Raw genomic sequence first — 22,384 nt, 5'->3', positions numbered from 1 at the left:
GTAGAGAGTGAGCCCTAGAGAGGGGCGAGAGGATTATTTACCTACTGTCGATGCAGGTAAGGTGATGGTCGGCAACGTGTCTGTAATTAAAACAGAGACAAAGGCTAGAATTAAAGTTGATGGTGAAAATCTCCAAAAGGAAAGGTCTCCGGAGAAGGCGAGCATCATGAAAACTACCCCACTTCTGGTTCCTGCCACTTGCTCCCCATGTGTCTGCCCAAGTCTGCAGCTCAGCAAGCTCAGCAAGGGTCACAGGCCTTGCTGGAGACCAGTTCGATCCCTCCTGCCTCTGAAGTGTGGGATGTCCTCTTCTCAGTCACAAAGGGTTAGCCTGTTCCATGCACTGACACATGCACTGACGGGTACATCTCACACCATTGCTGACACTCTACTAGCTCGAGCTAAAACGTTAGGGAAACCAAGGATCTGACCAAAGGGGTGTCAAGTTTCCCAGTAACTGGAGGCACCAGAAATATTTATTATCCCTCTCCCTGCCCGAGCATGGCCTATGCCTCTTCTGGATGCAGATGTAGCCCTGCAGAATCTGGCGTGCTGGAAGGAGTGAGGAAGGGAGGTGTCAAGCCTGCACTGACATTGCTTGCCCATGGCGGCAGCCATGTTTAAGGCTTTAGCTGACATTGGCTACCCAGGAGACTTTGGCAATCACTCTCAATTCTCAGGAAGGTGATATCAGCTCTGAACAGAAAAGTGCCAAAGGTAATTAAATATGAGGTCACTTCCTAAACCTCTAAGGGTTGGCCATTGGGACAGTATGAAACTGCTTCATGAAAGCTGAGATAAATGGAACAGAAGACAGAAGCCTCCTGAACCCTATGTCAGGTTCAGAAGCGCCATTCCAGGGTCTCAGTTACAGAGCAGGGGAAAATTGTATGCCATGTAGTATTCACTCAGAGAAGAACGAGGGCTCTGTGGAGTGCAGAAAGGGTAATTGTGCAGAAAGAGAAGGGACATCCCAAGGAAGGACTCACCTGGCCTGGGCGTCTCACCTGGCCTGGGCGTCGACCAAGAGTGGGCAGCTGTGAGAAAGAGGAGGTCAGATCAGATGCACTATACAGAAGCTGGCAAAATCAGAACAAAGGTGGAAGGAACTAAACAGGTCACGCCTTCAGTCCACCCTAGGTCCCCCTCACAGAGGGAGGGCATTGCCATGCATGTCCCCACAGAGATGCTCCTTGGAGGGTGTCTGGGCAGATCCTGTCCACTATTGCCAACTCCAAAGTGATTAACCTTGTGTCTGCCCATAGTAATCAGGTTGACACAAAACCTACCCTCTCCCTTGCATGTCTTAGCAGTCCCTGAGTCAGCAAATGTGAGGAGGCTACTCCAGCCAAAGTCCTGCCTGTGACGTTCCAGTCCAGCCCACAGGTGTTCATAACAATGCTTTGCCTAGCAGACCTCATGGGGGCTGCATACTCCAGACCAGACCGGTGCACAGGCAAGACACTGCAGTGCTCTGGAGGGAGTTGTGGTCAAGGACTCACAGCCCCCAAATCTCAGGCCAGAGAGGGACAGACACAGATCTGCACTCCTAATCTTGTGTCTCTATTAAGACATGACCTTATTGGGCCTCAGCAGAAGACCGCGCTTCCTAGCAGGAGCCTGTGGTTCTGGGCTCCTCCCAGGGAGACAGTCCCTCCCCCATCTTCTATACATGCTTCATCCATGTAACCCTTATGCAAAATCTTTCAGTAGGGGAAAGATGGAACCCTGCAGAGCCAGGGTGCTGTACTTTGGAGGCTTGTCCCGTCCAAGTGTTACGTTGCAATTGAATCCCCAAGTTTAGAGGTGAGGCCTGATGCACCAGGTCTGGGTCATGGAGACCAACCCTGCATGAATAACTTAGTGCCCTCCCTGGTCAGGGGTGAGTTCTTCTATTAGTTCCCAGCAAGAGCTGGTGGTTGAAGAGTCTGAGCCCTCCCTCTTGCTCTCTCTTGCTTCCTCCCTCACCTTGTGACCTCTGCCCAGGCCACCTCCCCAACCCTTTCTGCCAGGAGTACAAGCAGCCCGAGGCCCTCATCAGAAGCTGAGCAGACGCCTGCATCATGCTCCTATGCAGCCTGCAGAGCCAAGACCCAAATCAGCCTCTTTCCTCATGAACAAACCAGCCCCAGCTATTCCTTTGCTATGCCAGGCAAAGACCTGGCACTTTCCTCTTCTCCCTCTGCTTGCGCTGCCTCGGTAGGAGAAAAAAGGCGTGACCCTTATTTCACTTTGGCCCATTGTCCTACCTGACCTCCTCAAAACCTGGCAATGAAGACTCATGCAGTTTCCTAGGAGAGAGCTAAGGAGATATCAGATATATGGGAAAGGTTGAAAAGCTCTGAGTGAGGAGATCAGAACATAATAAGACCTCGCTTCCTGAGCAAAATCTACCCCAAGAGAGGTAGCCCAAGGTCTTGGAGGCCCACCTGAGCAGATGACACCAGCGTCTTCACTGTGCTGACAGTTATGGGAGAGCCAGCCATTGTGGGGGCAGCTCCACAGGTAGGACTCATAGCCTGAGCAGCGCACGTCATCCAGGACAATGGGTCCTGAGCCCTGGCCAAACCGGGCATTTCCTGGGGCTGACGTGGCCCAGCCACAGCCCAGCTGCCTGCAGACCACATTGGCGTCACTGGTATCCCAGCTGTCATCACACACGGTGCCCCAGGAGCCTCGGTATAGGACCTCCACTCGGCCCTGACACCTGTCACCTCCATTCACCAGCCTCAGGGCCAAACTGGATTCAGATCCTACAGGGGAACACAAGAATCCTTCATCCATCTCCATTATGAGGTGAAGGAAAAGGCATGGACAACACTCAGGGCAATGGGAAAAGTAGTCAAGTTTGAATACAAATGCCAAAGTCACCAGGGCACACAGTCACAATGGCAGATGGCTGCACCCAGAGGTTAAGCTTTGTCATAGTGGAAAAAGTGATGCCCTATTCTACTCAAGTCTATAAAAGCTCAAGCTATGGGTAAGCATGTATGACCCCAGAGGAGGGGACAGGAATGGACACCCCACTCCCCACTCTGGGTGAACACAGGATGGAGATACACAGCTACAAATGGCAGGCCTAGACCCCCTCCATATTCAGGAGCTTATTGGCACCTGCATGGGCCTCTCTGCCTTCTGGCAAATTCCCAGTGATGGCAAGGCCTTGGCCACACAGGTGCAGGGACCAGCACTTTCACCCGCTCTTCAGAGGTCTGGATCCCATGGCCCGAGGGCCAGGAACGAGGTCCCCGCAGCATTAAGGAGCCCTCCAGTGCTCGTCCTGAGCACCTGGATGAGGATCTTTCCTGACCACTTGGAACAGGATTCCATGGGAGACAGTCACCAGCACCCTCCGTCCTCAAACATCAGACCCAGCACTGGCTCCTCAGAGATTCCACCTTCCTCCCATGCAACCCACAGGGACATGAAAACAGAGAAGCCCACGTTGAGCCTCATCCTATCAGTTTCAAACACAAAATATGTCCAGAGATAGTGAGTCCTAGGGAGGGGTGAGAGGGTTATTTACCTGCTGTTGGTGCATGTGAGGTCGGCCAAGTATCTGTAAATTGCAACAAAGGAAAAGACAGAATTAGACTTGAAGGGAAAAGGCGCAGAACAAAAGGATCTCTGGGAGGAGGAATCAACCTGGCAACAATTCCACTTCCTGTTCCTGCCACTCGCTTCCCATGTGTCTCCCCAGGTCTCCTCTGCTGTGAACTCATCCAGGGACAAAGGTCCTCCTGGAGACCAGACTGAGCCCTCCATTTCTCTAATCCTGGGGTATCTTTCTATCTCTTAGAGGATGCCCCCACCATGCCATCCCACATCTGCTGATGCATGGACTGACTAGGACATCAGACGCCATTGCTGAGGCTCGGACACTGGCAGCTAAAATGTTAGGGGAACCAGGGGCTGCCCAGGGGACAATCAGGAATCAGGTTTCTGGCTAAGCAGTGACACCACAAACCTTTATTATCCCTCTCCCTGCCTGAGCACAAACTCTGCCTCTTCCGGATACAAATCTCGGAATCATAATCTCGGAATGTTTCCAGCAGTGATGGATGGGGGTATCGAGCCTGCCCTGACAATGCCTTGAACGGGTCAGAGGGTGACACCCTCAATTTTCAGAAACTATATGTGAGTCCGGAATATAAAAGGACCAAAGCTCATTAAACATGGGGCCACTTCCTGAACCTGTAAGGGTTGTCCACTGGGACAGTATGAAACTGTTTCATGAAAACTGAGAGGGGTTGAAAAGAAGACAGAGGCCTCTTGAATCCTGTGTGTGTTTAAAAAGCGCTGTGCTGGGGTCTCAGTTACACAGCCGGTGTTGGGGGTAGAAATAATATGCCCCACAATATCCACACAGAGAAACAGGAGAGCTCTGTGGAGTGGGGAAGGGGTGATTGGGCAGAAAGAGAAGGGACATTTTGAGGAAGGACACTGGGGACCTACCTGGACTGGGTGTCGGCCGGGACTGGGAAACTGTGAGAAAGAGAAGAGAAGGTCAGATCAGGAACATTACACAGAAGTCAGCAAAACTGGAACGAGGAGGGAAAGAAATGAGCGAGTCTGACACTCAGTCCATCCTAGTTCCTATCACACAGGGAGGGACATTGCCATGCACATCCCCACAGATACGCACCGTGTAAGGGGTCGAGGCAGATCCTGTCCACTATTGCCAGCTCTGAGGTGATCAAATTGTGTCTCCCCAGGGTAACCCGGTTGACCTAAACCAACCCACTCCCTTGCACATCTTAGGTGTTCCTGAGTCAGCAAGGCTGAGGAAGCCACTCCAGCCAAAATCCCTTGTGTGATCTTCAAACCCCGAACACAGGCAATAACAAGGCCATGCCTGGCCGGTCTCATGGGGGCTGCCCTCCCCACACCAGATCTGGGGCACAGGCAACGCTCAGCAGTGTTCTGAGAGGTCCTGAGGTCAAGGACTCCAACCTCACACAACCCAGGCCTGACATGAATAGACACCCATTTGCACTCCTAACCCTTGAGCCTCTATTTCCAGACCTCCTCACTGGGTCTCAGCTGAGAACTCACTTTCAGACAAGCATCTGTAGTTCAGAGTTCCTCTCAGTGAGAGGATTCCTCCCCTACCTTGCTGTCTGTCCTATGTCCATGATACCCTCACCCAGTGCTACTCAGCTGAGGAGAAATGGAGCCCTGGGGAGCCAGCAGTTTTCTCTTCTGCCTCTTCCTTGCACTGCCTCAGGAAGGGGATAAAGTCTGGGTTGTTGTTTCAGTTTGGGGCCTGTCCTAAGTGACCACAGGAACACCAGGCCCTGTAGCAAAATTCATACAGATCCTTAGCAGAGAGCTAACAAGACTACATAAATATAGGAAACATAGAAGAATCTTTGAGCAAGGAGATCAGAATGTAATTAGGATTTTCTTCCTGAGCAAACTCCAACCTAGGAGAGGGAGCCCAAGGTCTTGGAGGCCCACCTGAGCAGATGACACCAGCGTCTTCATGATGGCCACAGTTGTGGGAGAGCCAGCCATTGTGGGGGCAGCTCCACAGGTAGGACTCCTGTCCTGAGCAGCGCACGTCATCCAGAACAATGGGTCCTGAGCCCTGGCCAAACCAGGCATTTCCTGGGGCTGACGTGGCCCGGCCACAGCCCAGCTGCCTGCAGACCACATTGGCGTCACTGGTGTCCCAGCTGTCATCACACACGGTGCCCCAGGAGCCTCGGTATAGGACCTCCACTCGGCCCTGACACCTGTCACTTCCATTCACCAGCCTCAGGGCCAAACTGGATTCAGATCCTACAGGGGAACACAAGAACCCTTTATCCATCCCTGCCATGAGGTCAAGGATCTAAGGCACGTTCCACACTCAGGGTACTTCCTAATGGCCAAGGTCACCTGGACAAGCAGTCACGATTGAATACGACTGCAACCAGAGGTGCAGCTTCATCATACTGGAAAGAGAGGTGATACCCTATTCTGCCTGGGTTTATGGAGGCTCAGATTTTGGGGAAGCGCCTGTGACCCCAGTGGAGGTGACAGGAATGGACACCCCACTCCCTACTCTGAGCACACACAGGATGGAGCTCCACAGCTCCAGAGGGCAGGCCCATGCTATCCCCATGTTGAAGAGTTTGGTGGCACCCACGTGGTCCTCTCTGGCTTCTGGCAAATTGCCAGGGATGGCAAGGCATTGGCCAGATAGCTGCAGGGACAGAAATTTTCACCTTCCCTTGCAGGTCTGCAATGCATGGCCAGAAGGCCAGGAATGAGGTCCCAGGAGTAGGGAGCCCTCCAGGGTTTGTCCAGCACCTGAATGAGGATCTTTACTGATACTTGGAACACGGTCCCACAGGAGATAGGTCACCAACACCCTCCACCCTTTAACACACGACCGAGGACTGGTTCCCCAGAGACTCAACTTCCTCCCACTCAGCGCACAGGGACATGAAAAACAGAGGGGCCCACCTTGACCCTCATCCTATCATTTTCAGAAAAAGCATTTGTCCAGAGGTGGAGAGTGAGCCCTAGGGAGGGGTGAGAGGATTATTTACCTACTGTCGATGGAGGTAAGGTGATGGTCGACAACGTGTCTGTAAATTGCAACAAAGACAAAGGCTAGAATTAAAGTTGAGGGAGAAAAGCTCCAAAAGGAAAGGTCTCTGGACAAGGCAAGCATCATGAACATTCCTCCATTTCTAGTTCCTGCCACTTGCTCGCCATGTGTCTGCCCAAGTCTGTAGCTCAGGGAGCACATCCAGGGACATAGGCCTTGCTGGAGACCAGTCCGATCCCTCCTGCCTCTGAAGTGTGGAATACCCTCTTCTCAGCTACGAAGGGTTTACCTGCCCCATCCACTGATACATGGACTGATGCGCACATCTGACACCAATGCTGAGCCTCTCACACTTGAAACTAAAATGTTAGAAGGATCAGGGAGCTGCCTAAAGGAGTATAAAGTCTCCTGGCAAGTGGAGGCAACAGAAATATCTAATATCGCTCTCCCTGCCTGAGCACGGCCTCTGCCTGTCTGGAGGTATATGGGGCCCTGCCGCATCTGGGGGTGTTTGAAGGAGTGAGGAATGGAGGTGTCAGGCCTGCACTGACATTGCTTGCCCATGGACAGGCATGTTTAAGGCTTTAGCTGAAATTGCCTTCCCAGGAGACTTTGGCAATCACTGTCAATTCTTAGAAAGATCATACCTTCTTAACCATGTCTGGTTAAGAAGCTCCATGCTAGGGTCTCAGTTACAGAGCAGGGAAAATAGTATGACCCACAGTATCCACACAGGTAAGAAGGAGGGCTCTGCGGAATGGGAAAAAGGATAATTGTGCAGAAAGAAAAGGGACATCCCAAGGAAGGACACTGGGGACTCACCTGGCCTGGGCGTCGACTGGGACTGGGCAGCTGTGAGAAAGAGGAGGTCAGATCAGATGCACTATACAGAAGCTGGCAAAACCAGAACAAAGGTAGAAGGAACTAAACAGGTAGCGCCTTCAGTCCACCCTAGGTCCCCATCACAGAGGGAGGGGCATTGCCATGCACGTCCCCACAAGGATGCTCCTTGAAAGGCATCTGGGCAGACCTTGTCCACTACTGCCAGCTCCAAAGTGATGAAGTTTGTGTCTACCCATAGTAATTAGGTTGACACAAAACCAGCCCTCTCCCTTGCACGTCTTAGCAGTCCCTGAGTCAGCAAGTATGAAGAAGCCACTCCAGCAAAAATCCAGCCTGTGATCTTCTAGCCCAGCCCACAGGCATTCATAACAAGGCTTTGCTCAGCAGCCCTAATGGGCACTGCCCGCCCCACACCTGACTGGTGTACAGGCAAGATGCTGCAGTGCTCTGCAGGGAATTGCAGTCAAGCACTCACACCCCCAAAACCCAGGCCAGACACAGACAGACACAGATCTGCACTCCCAGCCTTGTGTTTCCAGTCTGATGCCTCCTTACTGGGCCTCAGCAGAAGACCCTCCCTTCCCAGCATGAGCCTTTGGTTCTGGACTCCTCCCGGTGAGATCGTCCGTCCCCCAACACCTATATGTGCTGCATCCACCTCACCCTCACCTAAACTTTTCAGTGGGGGAAAGATGGAACCCTGGAGAGCCAGCATGCTATAGATTGGATGTTTGTCCCATCCAAGACTCATGTTGGGATTGGATCCCCAAGTATAGAGGTGAGGCCTGATGTGCCATGTCTGGGTCATGGAAGCCAACCCTTCATGAACAACTTAGTGCCCTTCCTGATCAGGGGTGAGTTCTTCTCTTAGTTTCTAGCAAGAACTGGTGGTTGAAAAGAGCCTGGGCCTTCCTTCTTGCCCTCTCTTGCTTCCTCCCTTGCCACATGACCTCTGCTCAGGCCACCTCCCCATCTCCTTCTGCCAGGAGCACAAGCAGCCTGAGGCTGTCAGCAGAAGCCAAGCAGATACCATGCTCCTATGCAGCCTGCAAAGCCAAGACCCAAATCTGCCTCTTTCTTCATGAATAACCTGGCCCCAGCCATTCCTTTCCAGGCACACTAAAATGCAAAGACCCAGCCCTTTCCTCTTTTCCCTCTGCTTGCGCTGCCTTGGTAGGGGAACAAAGGTGTGACCCTTATTTCACTTTGGCCCATTGTCCTCTCTGACCTCCTTAAAACCTGGCAATGTGGTGAAGACTCATGCAGTTTCCTAGAAGAGAGCTAAGGAGATATCAGAAATATAGGAAAGGTTGAAAAAGCTCTGAGTGAGGAGATTAGAACATAAGACCTCGCTTCCTGGGCAAAATCTACCACAAGAGAGGAAACTCAAATTGCTGGAGGCCCACGTGAGCAGACGACACCAGCGTCTTCATGATGGCCACAGTTGTGGGAGAGCCAGCCATTGTTGGGGCAGCTCCACAGGTAGGACTCGTGTCCTGAGCAGCGCACATCATCCAGGACAATGGGTCCTGAGCCCTGACCAAACCGGGCATTTCCTGGGGCTGACGTGGCCCAGCCACAGCCCAGCTGCCTGCAGACCACATTGGCATCATTGGTGTCCCAGCTGTCATCACACACGGTGCCCCAGGAGCCTCGGTATAGGACCTCCACTCGGCTCTGACACCTGTCACCTCCATTCACCAGCCTCAGGGCCAAACTGGATTCAGGTCCTACAGGGGAACACAAGAACTCTTCATGAATCCCTATCAGGAGGTCAAGGATCTAAGGCACATTCCACACTCAGGGCACTTCCTAATGGCCAAAGTCACCTGGGCAGGCAGTCACGATTAAAGATGACTGCAACCAGAGGTTCAGCTTCATCACAGTAGAAGGAGAGGTGATACACTATTCTGCTCGGGTTTATGAAGGCTCAAGTTTTGGGGAAGCACCTGTGACTCCAGTGCAGGTGATAGGAATAGACACCCGACTCCCTACTCTGGGCACACACAGGATGGAGCTCCACAGCTCCAGAGGGCAGGACCATGCTGTCCCCATGTTCAAGAGTTAGGTGGCACCCCCGTGGTCCTCCCTGGCTTCTGGCAAATTGCCAAGGATGGCAAGGCTTTGGCCAGACAGCTGCAGGGACAGAAACTGTCACCCACCCTTGCAGGTCTGCAGTGCATGGCTGGAGGGCCAGGAACGAGGTTGAGTAGGAGTACGGAGCCCTCCAGGGCTTGTTCTCAGCACCTGGATGAGGATCTTTTTTTTTTTTTCTTTATTATTTCCTGATACTTGGAAGAGGATCCCAAGGGAGATAGGTCACCAGCCCCCTCTACCCTCCAACACCAGAAGCAGGACTGGCTCCCCAGAGACTCCAACTTCCTCCCACTCAATGCACAGGGATATGAAAAAGACAGGGGCCCACCCTGACCCTCATCCTCTCATTTTCAGAAAAAAACATTTGTCCAGAGGTAAAGAGTGAGCCCTAGGGGGGGGGTGAGAAGATTATGTACCTACTGTTGATGCAGGTAAGTTGGTGGTGGGCAACGTGTCTTTAATTGCAACAAAGACAAAGGCTAGAATTAAACTTGAGGGTGAAAAGCTCCAAAAGGAAAAGTCCCCAGATAGGGCAAGCATCATGAAAACTACTCGATTTCTGGTTTTTGCCACTTGCTCCCCACGTGTCTGCCCAAGTCTTCAGCCCAGTAAGCTCAGGAAGGGCACAGGCCTTGCTGGAGACCAGTCCAATCCCTCCTACCTCTGAAGTGTGGGATATCCTCTTCTCAGCTACAGAGGGTTTGCCTGCCCCATCCACTGACACATGGACTAATGGACACATCTGACACCATTGCTGAGCCTCTGATTGTTACAGCTAAAATGTTAGAAGGATCAGGGAGCTGCCCAAAGGAGTATAAAGTCTCCTGGCAAGTGGAGGTACCAGAAATATCTAATATCTCTCTCCCTGCCTGAGCACGGCCTCTGCCTTTCTGCATGTAGATGGGGCCCTGCTGCATCTGGGGGTGTTTGAAGGACTTTGTGTCTGCCCATAGTAATCAGGTTGACACAAAACCAACCCTCTCCCTTGCACATCTTAGCAGTCCCTGAGTCAGCAAGTATGAAGAGGCCACTCCTGCAAAAAAAATATCCAGCCTGTGATCTTCTAAGCCCAGCCCACAGGCATTCATAACAAGGCTTTGCTCAGCAGGCCTCATGGGCATTGCCCGCCCCACAGCTGACCAGTGCACAGGCAAGACACTGCAGTGCTCTGGAGGCAACGGCAGTCAAGCACTCACACCCCCAAAACCCAGGTCAGACATGGACAGTCATAAATCTGCACTCCCAGCCTTGTGTTTCCGGTCTGATGCCTCCTTATTAGTCCTCAGCAGAAAACCCTCCCTTCCCAGCATGAGCCTTTGGTTCTGGGCTCCTCCCAGTCAGACCATCCCTCCTCCAATGCCTATATGTGCTGCATCCAACTCACCCTCACCTAAACCTTTCAGTAGGGGAAAGGTGGAACCCTAGAGGGCCAGCGTGCTATAGTTTGGATGTTTGTCCCATCCAAGACTCATGTTGGGATTGGATCCTCAAGTACAGAGGTGAGGCTTGATGTGCCATGTCCGGGTCATGGAGGCCAACCCTTCATGAATAACTTAGTGTCCTCCCTGGTCAGGGGCAAGTTCTTCTCTTAGTTCCTAGAAAGAGCTGGTGGTTGAAAAAAGTCTGGGCCCTCCCTCTTGCTCTTTCTTGCTTCCTCCCTCACCATGTGACCTCTGTCCAGGCCACCTCCCCATCTCCTTCTGCCATCTTGCTTCGTCCCTCGCCATGTGACCTCTGCCCAGGCCAGCTCCCCATCCCCTCTGCCAGGAGTACAAGCAGCCTGAGGTCCTCAGCAGAAGCCGAGCAGATGCCTGCACCATGCTCCTATGCAGCCTGCAAAGCCGCGACCCAAAACAACCTCTATCTTCATGAACAACCTGGCCCCAGCTATTCCTTTCCAGCCACATTAAAGGCAAAGACCTGGCGCTTTCATCTTCTCCCTCTGTTTGTGCAGCCTCGGTAGGGGAACAAAGGTGTGACCCTTATTTCACTTTGGCCCATTGTCCTCTCTGACCTCCTCAAAACCTGGCAATGTGGTGAAGACTCATGCAGTTTCCTAGGAGAGAGCTAAGGAGGTATCAGAAATATAGGAAAAGTTGAAAAAGCTCTAAGTGAGGAGATTAGAACATAATAAAACCTTCCTGAGCAAAATCTACCCCAAGAGAGGAAACCAAAAGTCTTGGAGACCCACCTGAGCAGATGACACCAGCGTCTTCACCATGGCCACAGTTGTGGGAGAGCCAGCCATTGTGGGGGCAGCTCCACAAGTAGGACTCATTCCCTGAGCAGCGCACGTCATCCAGGACAATGGGTCCTGAGCCCTGACCAAACCGGGCATTTCCTGGGGCTGACATGGCCCAGCCACAGCCCAGCTGCCTGCAGACCACATTGGCATCATTGGTGTCCCAGCTGTCATCACACACGGTGCCCCAGGAGCCTCGGTATAGGACCTCCACTCGGCCCTGACACCTGTCACCTCCATTCACCAGCCTCAGGGCCAAACTGGATTCAGATCCTACAGGGGAAAACAAGAACGCTTCATCCATCCCTATCATGAGGTCAAGAATCAAAGGAATGTTCCACACTCAAGGCACGTCCTAATGGCTAAAGTCACCTGGGCAGGCAGTCACCTTTCAATATGAATAAAACCAGAGATTCAGCTTCATCAAAGTCAAAGAAGCAGTTCTACCTGGGTTTATGAAGGCTCAAGTTTGGGGAAGCACCTATGACCCTACTGGAGTTAACAGGAATGGAAACCCCATTCCCTAACCTGGGCACACACAGGACGGAGCTACACAGCTACAGTAGGCAGGCCAGACTCTCCCCATACTCAGGGGCTTGGTGGCAATCCTATGGTCCTGTCTGGCTTCTGAAAATTTCACAGGTATGACAAGGCCTTGGCCAGACGGGTGTGGGGACAGTCACTTTCACCAACTCTTCACACCTCTGCAGCCCATGGGCTGAGGGACAGGAATGAGGTCTTAGGAGGATTAGGGAAGCTTCCAGGGCTTTTCCTCGGCACCTGGATGAGGATGTTTCCTGACCACTTGGAACAGGATTCCACGGGAGACAAGTCACCAGCACCCTCCAGCCTCTAACATCAGACCCAGAGCTGGGTCCCCAGAGACGCTACCTTCCTCCCATGCAACCCACAGGGACATGAAAAACAGAGGGGCCCACCTTGACCCTCATCCTATCATTTTCAGAAAAAAACATTTGTCCAGAGGTAGAGAGTGAGCCCTAGGGAGGGGTGAGAGGACTATTTACCTACTGTCGATGCAGGTAAGGTGATGGTCGGCAACGTGTCTGTAATTAAAACAGAGACAAAGGCTAGAATTAAAGTTGATGGTGACAATCTCCAAAAGGAAAGGTCTCTGGATAAGGCAAACATCATGAAAACTACCCCACTTCTGATTCCTGCCACTTTGCTCCCCATGTGTCTGCCCAAGTCTGCAGCTCAGCAAGCTCAGCAAGGGACATAAGCCTTGCTGGAGACCAGTTCGATCCCTCCTGCCTCTGAAGTGTGGGATGTCCTCTTCTCAGTCACAAAGGGTTAGCCTGTTCCATGCACTGACACATGCACTGACGGGTACATCTAACACCATTGCTGACACTCTACTAGCTCGAGCTAAAATGTTAGGGAAACCAAGGAGCTGACCAAAGGGGTATCAAGTTTCCCAGTAACTGGAGGCACCAGAAATATTTATTATCCCTCTCCCTGCCTGAGCATGGCCTATGCCTCTTCTGGATGCAGATGTAGCCCTGCAGAATCTGGGTGTTGGAAGGAGTGAGGAAGGGAGGTGTCAGGCCTGCACTGACATTGCTTGCCCATGGCGGCAGCCATGTTTAAGGCTTTAGCTGACATTGGCTTCCCAGGAGACTTTGGCAATCACTCTCAATTCTCAGGAAGGTCATATCAGCTCTGAACAGAAAAGGGCCAAAGCTATTTAAATATGAGGCCACTTCCTAAACCTCTAAGGGTTGGCCACTGGGACAGTATGAAACTGCTTCATGAAAGCTGAGATAAATGGAACAGAAGACAGAAGCCTCCTGAACTCTATGTCTGGTTCAGAAGCGCCATTCCAGGGTCTCAGTTACAGAGCAGGGGAAAATTTTAGGCCATGCATTATCCACTCTGAGGAGAACGAGGGCTCTGTGGAGTGCAGAAAGGGATAATTGTGCAGAAAGAGAAGGGACATCCCAAGGAAGGACACTGGTGACTCACCTGGCCCGGGCGTCGACCAGGAATGGGCAGCTGTGAGAAAGAGGAGGTCAGATCAGATACACTATACAGAAGCTGGCAAAATCGGAACAAAGGTGGAAGGAACTAAACAGGTCACGCCTTCAGTCCACCCTAGGTCCCCCTCACAGAGGGAGGGCATTGCCATGCATGTCCCCACAGAGATGCTCCTTGGAGGGTGTCTGGTCTGGGCAGATCCTGTCCACTATTGCCAACTCCAAGGTGATTAACTTCATGTCTGCCCATAGTAATCAGGCTGACACAAAACCTACCCTCTCCCTTGCATGTCTTAGCAGTCCCTGAGTCAGCAAATGTGAGGAGGCCACTCCAGCCAAAGTCCTGCCTGTGATGTTCCAGTCCAGCCCACAGGCGTTCATAACAATGCTTTTCCTAGCAGACCTCATGGGGGCTGCATACTCCACACCAGACCGGAGCACAGGCAAGACACTGCAGTGCTCTGGAGGGAGTTGTGGTCAAGGACTCACAGCCCCCAAATCTCAGGCCAGAGAGGGACAGACACACATCTGCACTCCTAGCCTTGGGTCTCTATTAAGACATCACCTTATTGGGCCTCAGCAGAAGACCGCGCTTCCTAGCAGGAGCCTTTGGTTCTGGGCTCCTCCCAGTGAGACAGTCCCTCCCCCATCCCCTATACATGCTTCATCCATGTAACCCTTATGCAAAATCTTTCAGTAGGGGAAAGATGGAACCCTGGAGAGCCAGGGTACTATACTTTAGAGGCTTGTCACATCCAAGTGTTATATTGCAACTGAATCCCCAAGTTTAGAGGTGAGGCCTGATGCACCAGGTCTGGGTCATGGAGACCAACCCTGCATGAATAACTTAGTGCCCTCCCTGGTCAGGGGTGAGTTCTTCTCTTAGTTCCTAGCAAGAGCTGGTGGTTGAAGAGTCTGAGCCCTCCCTCTTGCTCTCTCTTGCTTCCTCCCTCACCATGTGACCTCTGCCCAGGCCACCTCCCCATCCCTTTGTGCCAGGAGTACAAGCAGCCCGAGGCCCTCATCAGAAGCTGAGCAGACGCCTGCATCATGCTCCTATGCAGCCTGCAAAGCCAAGACCCAAATCAGCCTCTTTCTTCATGAACAAACCAACCCCAGCTATTCCTTTCCAGCCACACTAAAAGGCAAAGACCTGGCACTTTCCTCTTCTCCCTCTGCTTGCGCTGCCTCGGTAGGTGAACAAAGGTATAACCCTTATTTCCCTTTGGCCCGTTGTCCTACCTGACCTCTTCAAAACCTGGCAATGAAGACTCATGCAGTTTCCTAGGAGAGAGCTAAGGAGATATCAGATACATGGGAAAGGTTGAAAAGCTCTGAGTGAGGAGATCAGAACATAATGAGACCTCGCTTCCTGAGCAAAATCTACCCCAAGAGAGGTAGCCCAAGGTCTTGGAGGCCCACCTGAGCAGATGACACCAGCGTCTTCACTGTGCTGACAGTTATGGGAGAGCCAGCCATTGTGGGGGCAGCTCCACAGGTAGGACTCATAGCCTGAGCAGCGCACGTCATCCAGGACAATGGGTCCTGAGCCCTGGCCAAACCGGGCATTTCCTGGGGCTGACGTGGCCCAGCCACAGCCCAGCTGCCTGCAGACCACATTGGCGTCACTGGTATCCCAGCTGTCATCACACACGGTGCCCCAGGAGCCTCGGTATAGGACCTCCACTCGGCCCTGACACCTGTCACCTCCATTCACCAGCCTCAGGGCCAAACTGGATTCAGATCCTACAGGGGAACACAAGAATCCTTCATCCATCTCCATTATGAGGTGAAGGAAAAGGCATGGACAACACTCAGGGCAATGGGAAAAGTAGTCAAGTTTGAATACAAATGCCAAAGTCACCAGGGCACACAGTCACAATGGCAGATGGCTGCACCCAGAGGTTAAGCTTTGTCATAGTGGAAAAAGTGATGCCCTATTCTACTCAAGTCTATAAAAGCTCAAGCTATGGGTAAGCATGTATGACCCCAGAGGAGGGGACAGGAATGGACACCCCACTCCCCACTCTGGGTGAACACAGGATGGAGATACACAGCTACGAATGACAGGCCTAGACCCCCTCCATATTCAGGAGCTTACTGGCACCTGCATGGGCCTCTCTGCCTTCTGGCAAATTGCCAGTGATGGCAAGACCTTGGACACACAAGTGCAGGGACCGGCACTTTCACCCGCTCTTCAGAGATCTGGATCCCATGGCCTGAGGGCCAGGAACGAGGTCCCAGCAGCATTAAGGAGCCCTCCAGTGCTCGTCCTGAGCACCTGGATGAGGATCTTTCCTGACCACTTGGAACAGGATTCCATGGGAGACAGTCACCAGCACCCTCCGTCCTCAAACATCAGACCCAGCACTGGCTCCTCAGAGATTCCACCTTCCTCCCATGCAACCCACAGGGACATGAAAACAGAGAAGCCCACGTTGAGCCTCATCCTATCAGTTTCAAACACAAAATATGTCCAGAGATAGTGAGTCCTAGGGAGGGGTGAGAGGATTATTTACCTGCTGTTGGTGCATGTGAGGTCGGCCAAGTATCTGTAAATAGCAACAAAAGGAAAAGACAGAATTAGACTTGAAGGGAAAAGGCGCAGAACAAAAGGATCTCTGGGAGGAGGAATCCACCTGGCAACAATTCCACTTCCTGTTCCTGCCATTTGTTTCCCATGTGTCTCCCCAGGTCTCCTCTGCTGTGAACTCATCCAGCGACAAAGGTCCTCCTGGAGACCAGACTGAGCCCTCCATTTCTCTAATCCTGGGGTATCTTTCTATCTGTTAGAGGATGCCCCCACCATGCCATCCCACATCTGCTGATGCATGGACTGACTAGGACATCAGACGCCATTGCTGAGGCTCGGACACTGGCAGCTAAAATGTTAGGGGAACCAGGGGCTGCCCAGGGGACAATCAGGAATCAGGTTTCTGGCTAAGCAGTGACACCACAAACCTTTATTATCCCTCTCCCTGCCCGAGCACAAACTCTGCCTCTTCTGGATACAAATCTCGGAATCATAATCTCGGAATGTTTCCAGCAGTGATGGATGGGGGTATCGAGCCTGCCCTGACAATGCCTTGAATGGGTCAGAGGGTGACACCCTCAATTTTCAGAAACTATATGTGAGTCCGGAATATAAAAGGACCAAAGCTCATTAAACATGGGGCCACTTCCTGAACCTGTAAGGGTTGTCCACTGGGACAGTATGAAACTGTTTCATGAAAACTGAGAGGGGTTGAAAAGAAGACAGAGGCCTCTTGAATCCTGTGTGTGTTTAAAAAGCGCTGTGCTGGGGTCTCAGTTACACAGCCGGTGTTGGGGGTAGAAATAATATGCCCCACAATATCCACACAGAGAAACAGGAGAGCTCTGTGGAGTGGGGAAGGGGTGATTGGGCAGAAAGAGAAGGGACATTTTGAGGAAGGACACTGGGGGACCTACCTGGACTGGGTGTCGGCCGGGACTGGGAAACTGTGAGAAAGAGAAGAGAAGGTCAGATCAGGAACATTACACAGAAGTCAGCAAAACTGGAACGAGGAGGGAAAGAAATGAGCGAGTCTGACACTCAGTCCATCCTAGTTCCTATCACACAGGGAGGGACATGGCCATGCACATCCCCACAGAGGTGCACCGTGTAAGGGGTCGAGGCAGATCCTGTCCACTATTGCCAGCTCTGAGGTGATCAAATTGTGTCTGCCCAGAGTAACCTGGTTGACCTAAACCAACCCACTCCCTTGCATGTCTTAGGCATTCCTGAGTCAGCAAGGCTGAGGAAGCCACTCCAGCCAAAATCCCTTGTGCGATCTTCAAGCCCCGATCACAGGCAATGACAAGGCCATGTCTGGCTGGCTTCATGGGGGCTGCCCTCCCCTCACCGGACCTAGGACACAGGCAATGCTCAGCAGCGTTCTGAGAGGAGCTGAGGTCAAGAACTCCAACCCCACGCAACCCAGGCCTGATACAAACAGACACCCGTTTGCACTCCTAACCCTTGAACTTCTATTTCCAGACCTCCTCACTGGGTCTCAGCTGAGAACCCACTTTTAGACAAGCATCTTTAGTTCAGAGTTCTCGCAGTGACAGGATCCCTCCCCCGCCTTGCTGTCTGTCCTGCATCCATGATACCCTCACCCCGTGCTACTCATCAGGGGAGAAATGGAGCCCTGGGGAGCCAGCACTTTTCTCTTCTGCCTCTTCCTTGCATTACCTCAGGAAGGAGATAAAGTCTGGGTTGTTTGAGTTTGGTCCCCTGTCCTAAGTGACCACAGGAACACTAGGCAGTGAATACATATGGATTCTTAGCAGAGAGCTAACAAGTCTTCAGAAACATAGAAAACATAGAAGCTTTGAGTGAGGAGATCAGAATGTAATTAGGAGTTTCTTTTGGAGCAAACTCCACCCCAAGAGAGTGAGCCCAAGTTCTTGAAGGCCCACCTGAGCAGATGACACCAGCGTCTTCACTATGGCCACAGTTGTGGGTGAGCCAGCCATTGTGGGGGCAGCTCCACAGGTAGGACTCGTGTCCTGAGCAGCGCACATCATCCAGGACAATGGGTCCTGAGCCCTGGCCAAACTGGGCATTTCCTGGGGCTGACATGGCCCAGCCACAGCCCAGCTGCCTGCAGACCACATTGGCATCATTGGTGTCCCAGTAGTCATCGCACACGGTTCCCCAGGAGCCTCGGTATAGGACCTCCACTCGGCCCTGACACCTGTCACCTCCATTCACCAGCCTCAGGGCCAAACTGGATTCAGATCCTACAGGGGAACACAAGAATCCTTCATCCATCTCCATTCTGAGGTGAAGGAAAAGGCGTGGACAACACTCAGGGCAGTGGGAAAAGTAGTCAAGCTTGAATACAAATGCCAAAGTCACCAGGGCACACAGTCACGATTGAAGATGGCTGTACCCAGAGGTTAAGCTTTGTCAAAGTGGAAAAAGTGATGCCCTATTCTACTCAAGTCTATAAAAGCTCAAGCTATGGGTAAGCATGTATGACCCCCGAGGAGGGGACAGGAATGGACACCCCACTCCCCACTCTGGGTGAACACAGGATGGAGATACACAGCTACAAATGGCAGGCCTAGACCCCCTCCGTATTCAGCAGCTCATTGGCACCTGCATGGGTTTCTCTGCCTTCTGGCAAATTGCCAGTGATGGCAAGACCTTGGACACACAAGTGCAGGGACCAGCACTCTCACCCGCTCTTCAGAGATCTGGATCCCATGGCCTGAGGGCCAGGAACGAGGTCCCCGCAGCATTAAGGAGCCCTCCAGTGCTCGTCCTGAGCACCTGGATGAGGATCTTTCCTGACCACTTGGATCAGGATTCCATGGGAGACAGGTCACCAGCACCCTCCATCCTCAAACATCAGACCCAGCACTGGCTCCTCAGAGATTCCACCTTCCTCCCATGCAACCCACAGGGACATGAAAACAGAGAAGCCCACGTTGAGCCTCATCCTACCAGTTTCAAACACAAAATATGTCCAGAGACAGTGAGTCCTAGGGAGGGGTGAGAGGATTATTTACCTGCTGTTGATGCATGTGAGGTTGGCCAAGTATCTGTAAATTGCAACAAAGGAAAAGACAGAATTAGACTTGAAGGGAAAAGGCACAGAACAAAAGGTTCTCTGGGAGGGGGAATCCACCTGGCAACAATTCCACTTCCTGTTCCTGCCACTCGCTTCCCATGTGTCTTCCCAGGTCTCCTCTGCTGTGAACTCATCCAGGGACAAAGGTCCTGCTGGAGACCAGACTAAGCCCTCCATTTCTCTAATCCTGGGGTATCTTTCTATCTCTTAGAGGATGCCCCCACCATGCCATCCCACATCTGCTGATGCATGGACTGACTAGGACATCAGACGCCATTGCTGAGGCTCGGACACTGGCAGATAAAATGTTAGGGGAACCAGGGGCTGCCCAGGGGACAATCAGGAATCAGGTTTCTGGTTAAGCAGTGACACCACAAACCTTTATTATCCCTCTCCCTGCCCAAGCACAAACTGCCTTTTCTGGTTACAAATGTGGCCCATCATAATCTCGGAATGTTTCCAGCAGTGAAGGATGGGGGTATCAAGCCTGCCCTGATGATGCCTAGAACAGGTCAGAGGGTGACACCCACAATTTTCAGAAACTATATGTGAGTCCTGAATATAAAAGGACCAAAGCTCATTAAACATGGGGCCACTTCCTGAACCTGTAAGGGTTGTCCACTGGGACAGTATGAAACTGTTTCATGAAAGCTGAGAGGGGTTGAAAAGAAGACAGAGGCCTCTTGAATCCTGTGTGTGTTTAAAAAGCGCTGTGCTGGGGTCTCAGTTACACAGCCGGTGTTGGGGGTAGAAATAATATGCCCCAAAGTATCCACACAGAGAAACAGGAGAGCTCTGTGGAGTGTGGAAGGGGTGATTGGGCAGAAAGAGAAGGGACATTTTGAGGAAGGACACTGGGGGACCTACCTGGACTAGGTGTCGGCCGGGACTGGGAAGCTGTGAGAAAGAGAAGAGAAGGTCAGATCAGGAACATTACACAGAAGTCGGCAAAGTGGAACGAGGAGGGAAAGAAATGGGCGAGTCTGACACTCAGTCCATCCTAGTTCCTATCACACAGGGAGGGACATGGCCATGCACATCCCCACAGAGGTGCACCGTGTAAGGGGTCGAGGCAGATCCTGTCCACTATTGCCAGCTCTGAGGTGATCAACTTTGTGTCTGCCCAGGGTAACCCGGTTGGCCTAAACCAACCCTCTCCCTTGCACGTCTTAGGCATTCTTGAGTCAGCAAGGCTGAAGAAGCCACTCCAGCCAAAATCCCTTGTGCAATCTTCAAGCCCTGATCACAGGCAATGACAAGGCCATGCCTGGCCGCCCTCATGGGGGCTGCCCTCCCCACACCAGACCTAGGGCACAGGCAGTGCTCAGCAGTGATCTGAGAGGACCTGAGGTCAAGAACTCCAACCTCACACAACCCAGGCCTGATACAAATAGACACCCATTTACACTCCTAACTCTTGAGCCTCTATTTCCAGATCTCCTCACTGGGTCTCAGCTGAGAACCCACATTCAGACAAGCATCTTTAGCTCAGAGTTCCTCGCAGTGAGAGGATCCCTCCCCCGCCTTGCTCTCTGTCCTGCGTCCATGATACCCTCACGCCGTGCTACTCAGCAGGGGAGAAATGGAGCCCTGGAGAGCCAGCAGTTTCCTCTTCTGCCTCTTCCTTGCCTTACCTCAGGAAGGAGATAAAGTCTGGGTTGTTTGAGTTTGGTCCCCTGTCCTAAGTGACCACAGGAACACTAGGCAGTGAATACATATGGATTCTTAGCAGAGAGCTAACAAGTCTTCAGAAACATAGAAAACATAGAAGCTTTGAGTGAGGAGATCAGAATGTAATTAGGAGTTTCTTTTGGAGCAAACTCCACCCCAAGAGAGTGAGCCCAAGTTCTTGAAGGCCCACCTGAGCAGATGACACCAGCGTCTTCACTATGGCCACAGTTGTGGGTGAGCCAGCCATTGTGGGGGCAGCTCCACAGGTAGGACTCGTGTCCTGAGCAGCGCACATCATCCAGGACAATGGGTCCTGAGCCCTGGCCAAACTGGGCATTTCCTGGGGCTGACATGGCCCAGCCACAGCCCAGCTGCCTGCAGACCACATTGGCATCATTGGTGTCCCAGTAGTCATCGCACACGGTTCCCCAGGAGCCTCGGTATAGGACCTCCACTCGGCCCTGACACCTGTCACCTCCATTCACCAGCCTCAGGGCCAAACTGGATTCAGATCCTACAGGGGAACACAAGAATCCTTCATCCATCTCCATTCTGAGGTGAAGGAAAAGGCGTGGACAACACTCAGGGCAGTGGGAAAAGTAGTCAAGCTTGAATACAAATGCCAAAGTCACCAGGGCACACAGTCACGATTGAAGATGGCTGTACCCAGAGGTTAAGCTTTGTCAAAGTGGAAAAAGTGATGCCCTATTCTACTCAAGTCTATAAAAGCTCAAGCTATGGGTAAGCATGTATGACCCCCGAGGAGGGGACAGGAATGGACACCCCACTCCCCACTCTGGGTGAACACAGGATGGAGATACACAGCTACAAATGGCAGGCCTAGACCCCCTCCGTATTCAGCAGCTCATTGGCACCTGCATGGGTTTCTCTGCCTTCTGGCAAATTGCCAGTGATGGCAAGACCTTGGACACACAAGTGCAGGGACCAGCACTCTCACCCGCTCTTCAGAGATCTGGATCCCATGGCCTGAGGGCCAGGAACGAGGTCCCCGCAGCATTAAGGAGCCCTCCAGTGCTCGTCCTGAGCACCTGGATGAGGATCTTTCCTGACCACTTGGATCAGGATTCCATGGGAGACAGGTCACCAGCACCCTCCATCCTCAAACATCAGACCCAGCACTGGCTCCTCAGAGATTCCACCTTCCTCCCATGCAACCCACAGGGACATGAAAACAGAGAAGCCCACGTTGAGCCTCATCCTACCAGTTTCAAACACAAAATATGTCCAGAGACAGTGAGTCCTAGGGAGGGGTGAGAGGATTATTTACCTGCTGTTGATGCATGTGAGGTTGGCCAAGTATCTGTAAATTGCAACAAAGGAAAAGACAGAATTAGACTTGAAGGGAAAAGGCACAGAACAAAAGGTTCTCTGG

General features: G+C 52.2%; 1 protein-coding gene across 1 annotated transcript in view; it reads right to left on the bottom strand.

Annotated features, from left to right (window-relative positions):
* The window catches only part of DMBT1 (deleted in malignant brain tumors 1), a 74,758-nt gene that overhangs the window by 31,434 nt on the left and 20,940 nt on the right, over positions 1-22,384 (bottom strand). The window contains exons 12-30 of the mRNA XM_063710555.1: positions 22,280-22,312; positions 21,182-21,505; positions 20,188-20,217; positions 19,259-19,291; positions 18,161-18,484; positions 17,168-17,197; positions 16,237-16,269; positions 15,140-15,463; positions 13,707-13,736; positions 12,749-12,787; positions 11,673-11,996; positions 7,364-7,393; positions 6,540-6,578; positions 5,461-5,784; positions 4,456-4,485; positions 3,527-3,559; positions 2,430-2,753; positions 990-1,037; positions 42-80 (exon numbers count right to left, since the gene is read on the bottom strand). Of these exons, the coding sequence (XP_063566625.1) occupies positions 42-80; positions 990-1,037; positions 2,430-2,753; positions 3,527-3,559; positions 4,456-4,485; positions 5,461-5,784; positions 6,540-6,578; positions 7,364-7,393; positions 11,673-11,996; positions 12,749-12,787; positions 13,707-13,736; positions 15,140-15,463; positions 16,237-16,269; positions 17,168-17,197; positions 18,161-18,484; positions 19,259-19,291; positions 20,188-20,217; positions 21,182-21,505; positions 22,280-22,312 (2,391 nt within the window). The remainder of the gene's footprint in view (positions 1-41; positions 81-989; positions 1,038-2,429; positions 2,754-3,526; positions 3,560-4,455; positions 4,486-5,460; positions 5,785-6,539; positions 6,579-7,363; positions 7,394-11,672; positions 11,997-12,748; positions 12,788-13,706; positions 13,737-15,139; positions 15,464-16,236; positions 16,270-17,167; positions 17,198-18,160; positions 18,485-19,258; positions 19,292-20,187; positions 20,218-21,181; positions 21,506-22,279; positions 22,313-22,384) is intronic.

The sequence above is a fragment of the Gorilla gorilla genome, chromosome 8 (genome assembly GCF_029281585.2).
Source record: "Gorilla gorilla gorilla isolate KB3781 chromosome 8, NHGRI_mGorGor1-v2.1_pri, whole genome shotgun sequence".
Classification (NCBI taxonomy): Eukaryota; Metazoa; Chordata; class Mammalia; order Primates; family Hominidae; genus Gorilla; species Gorilla gorilla.
This window is presented reverse-complemented; position numbering and strand designations above follow the sequence as displayed.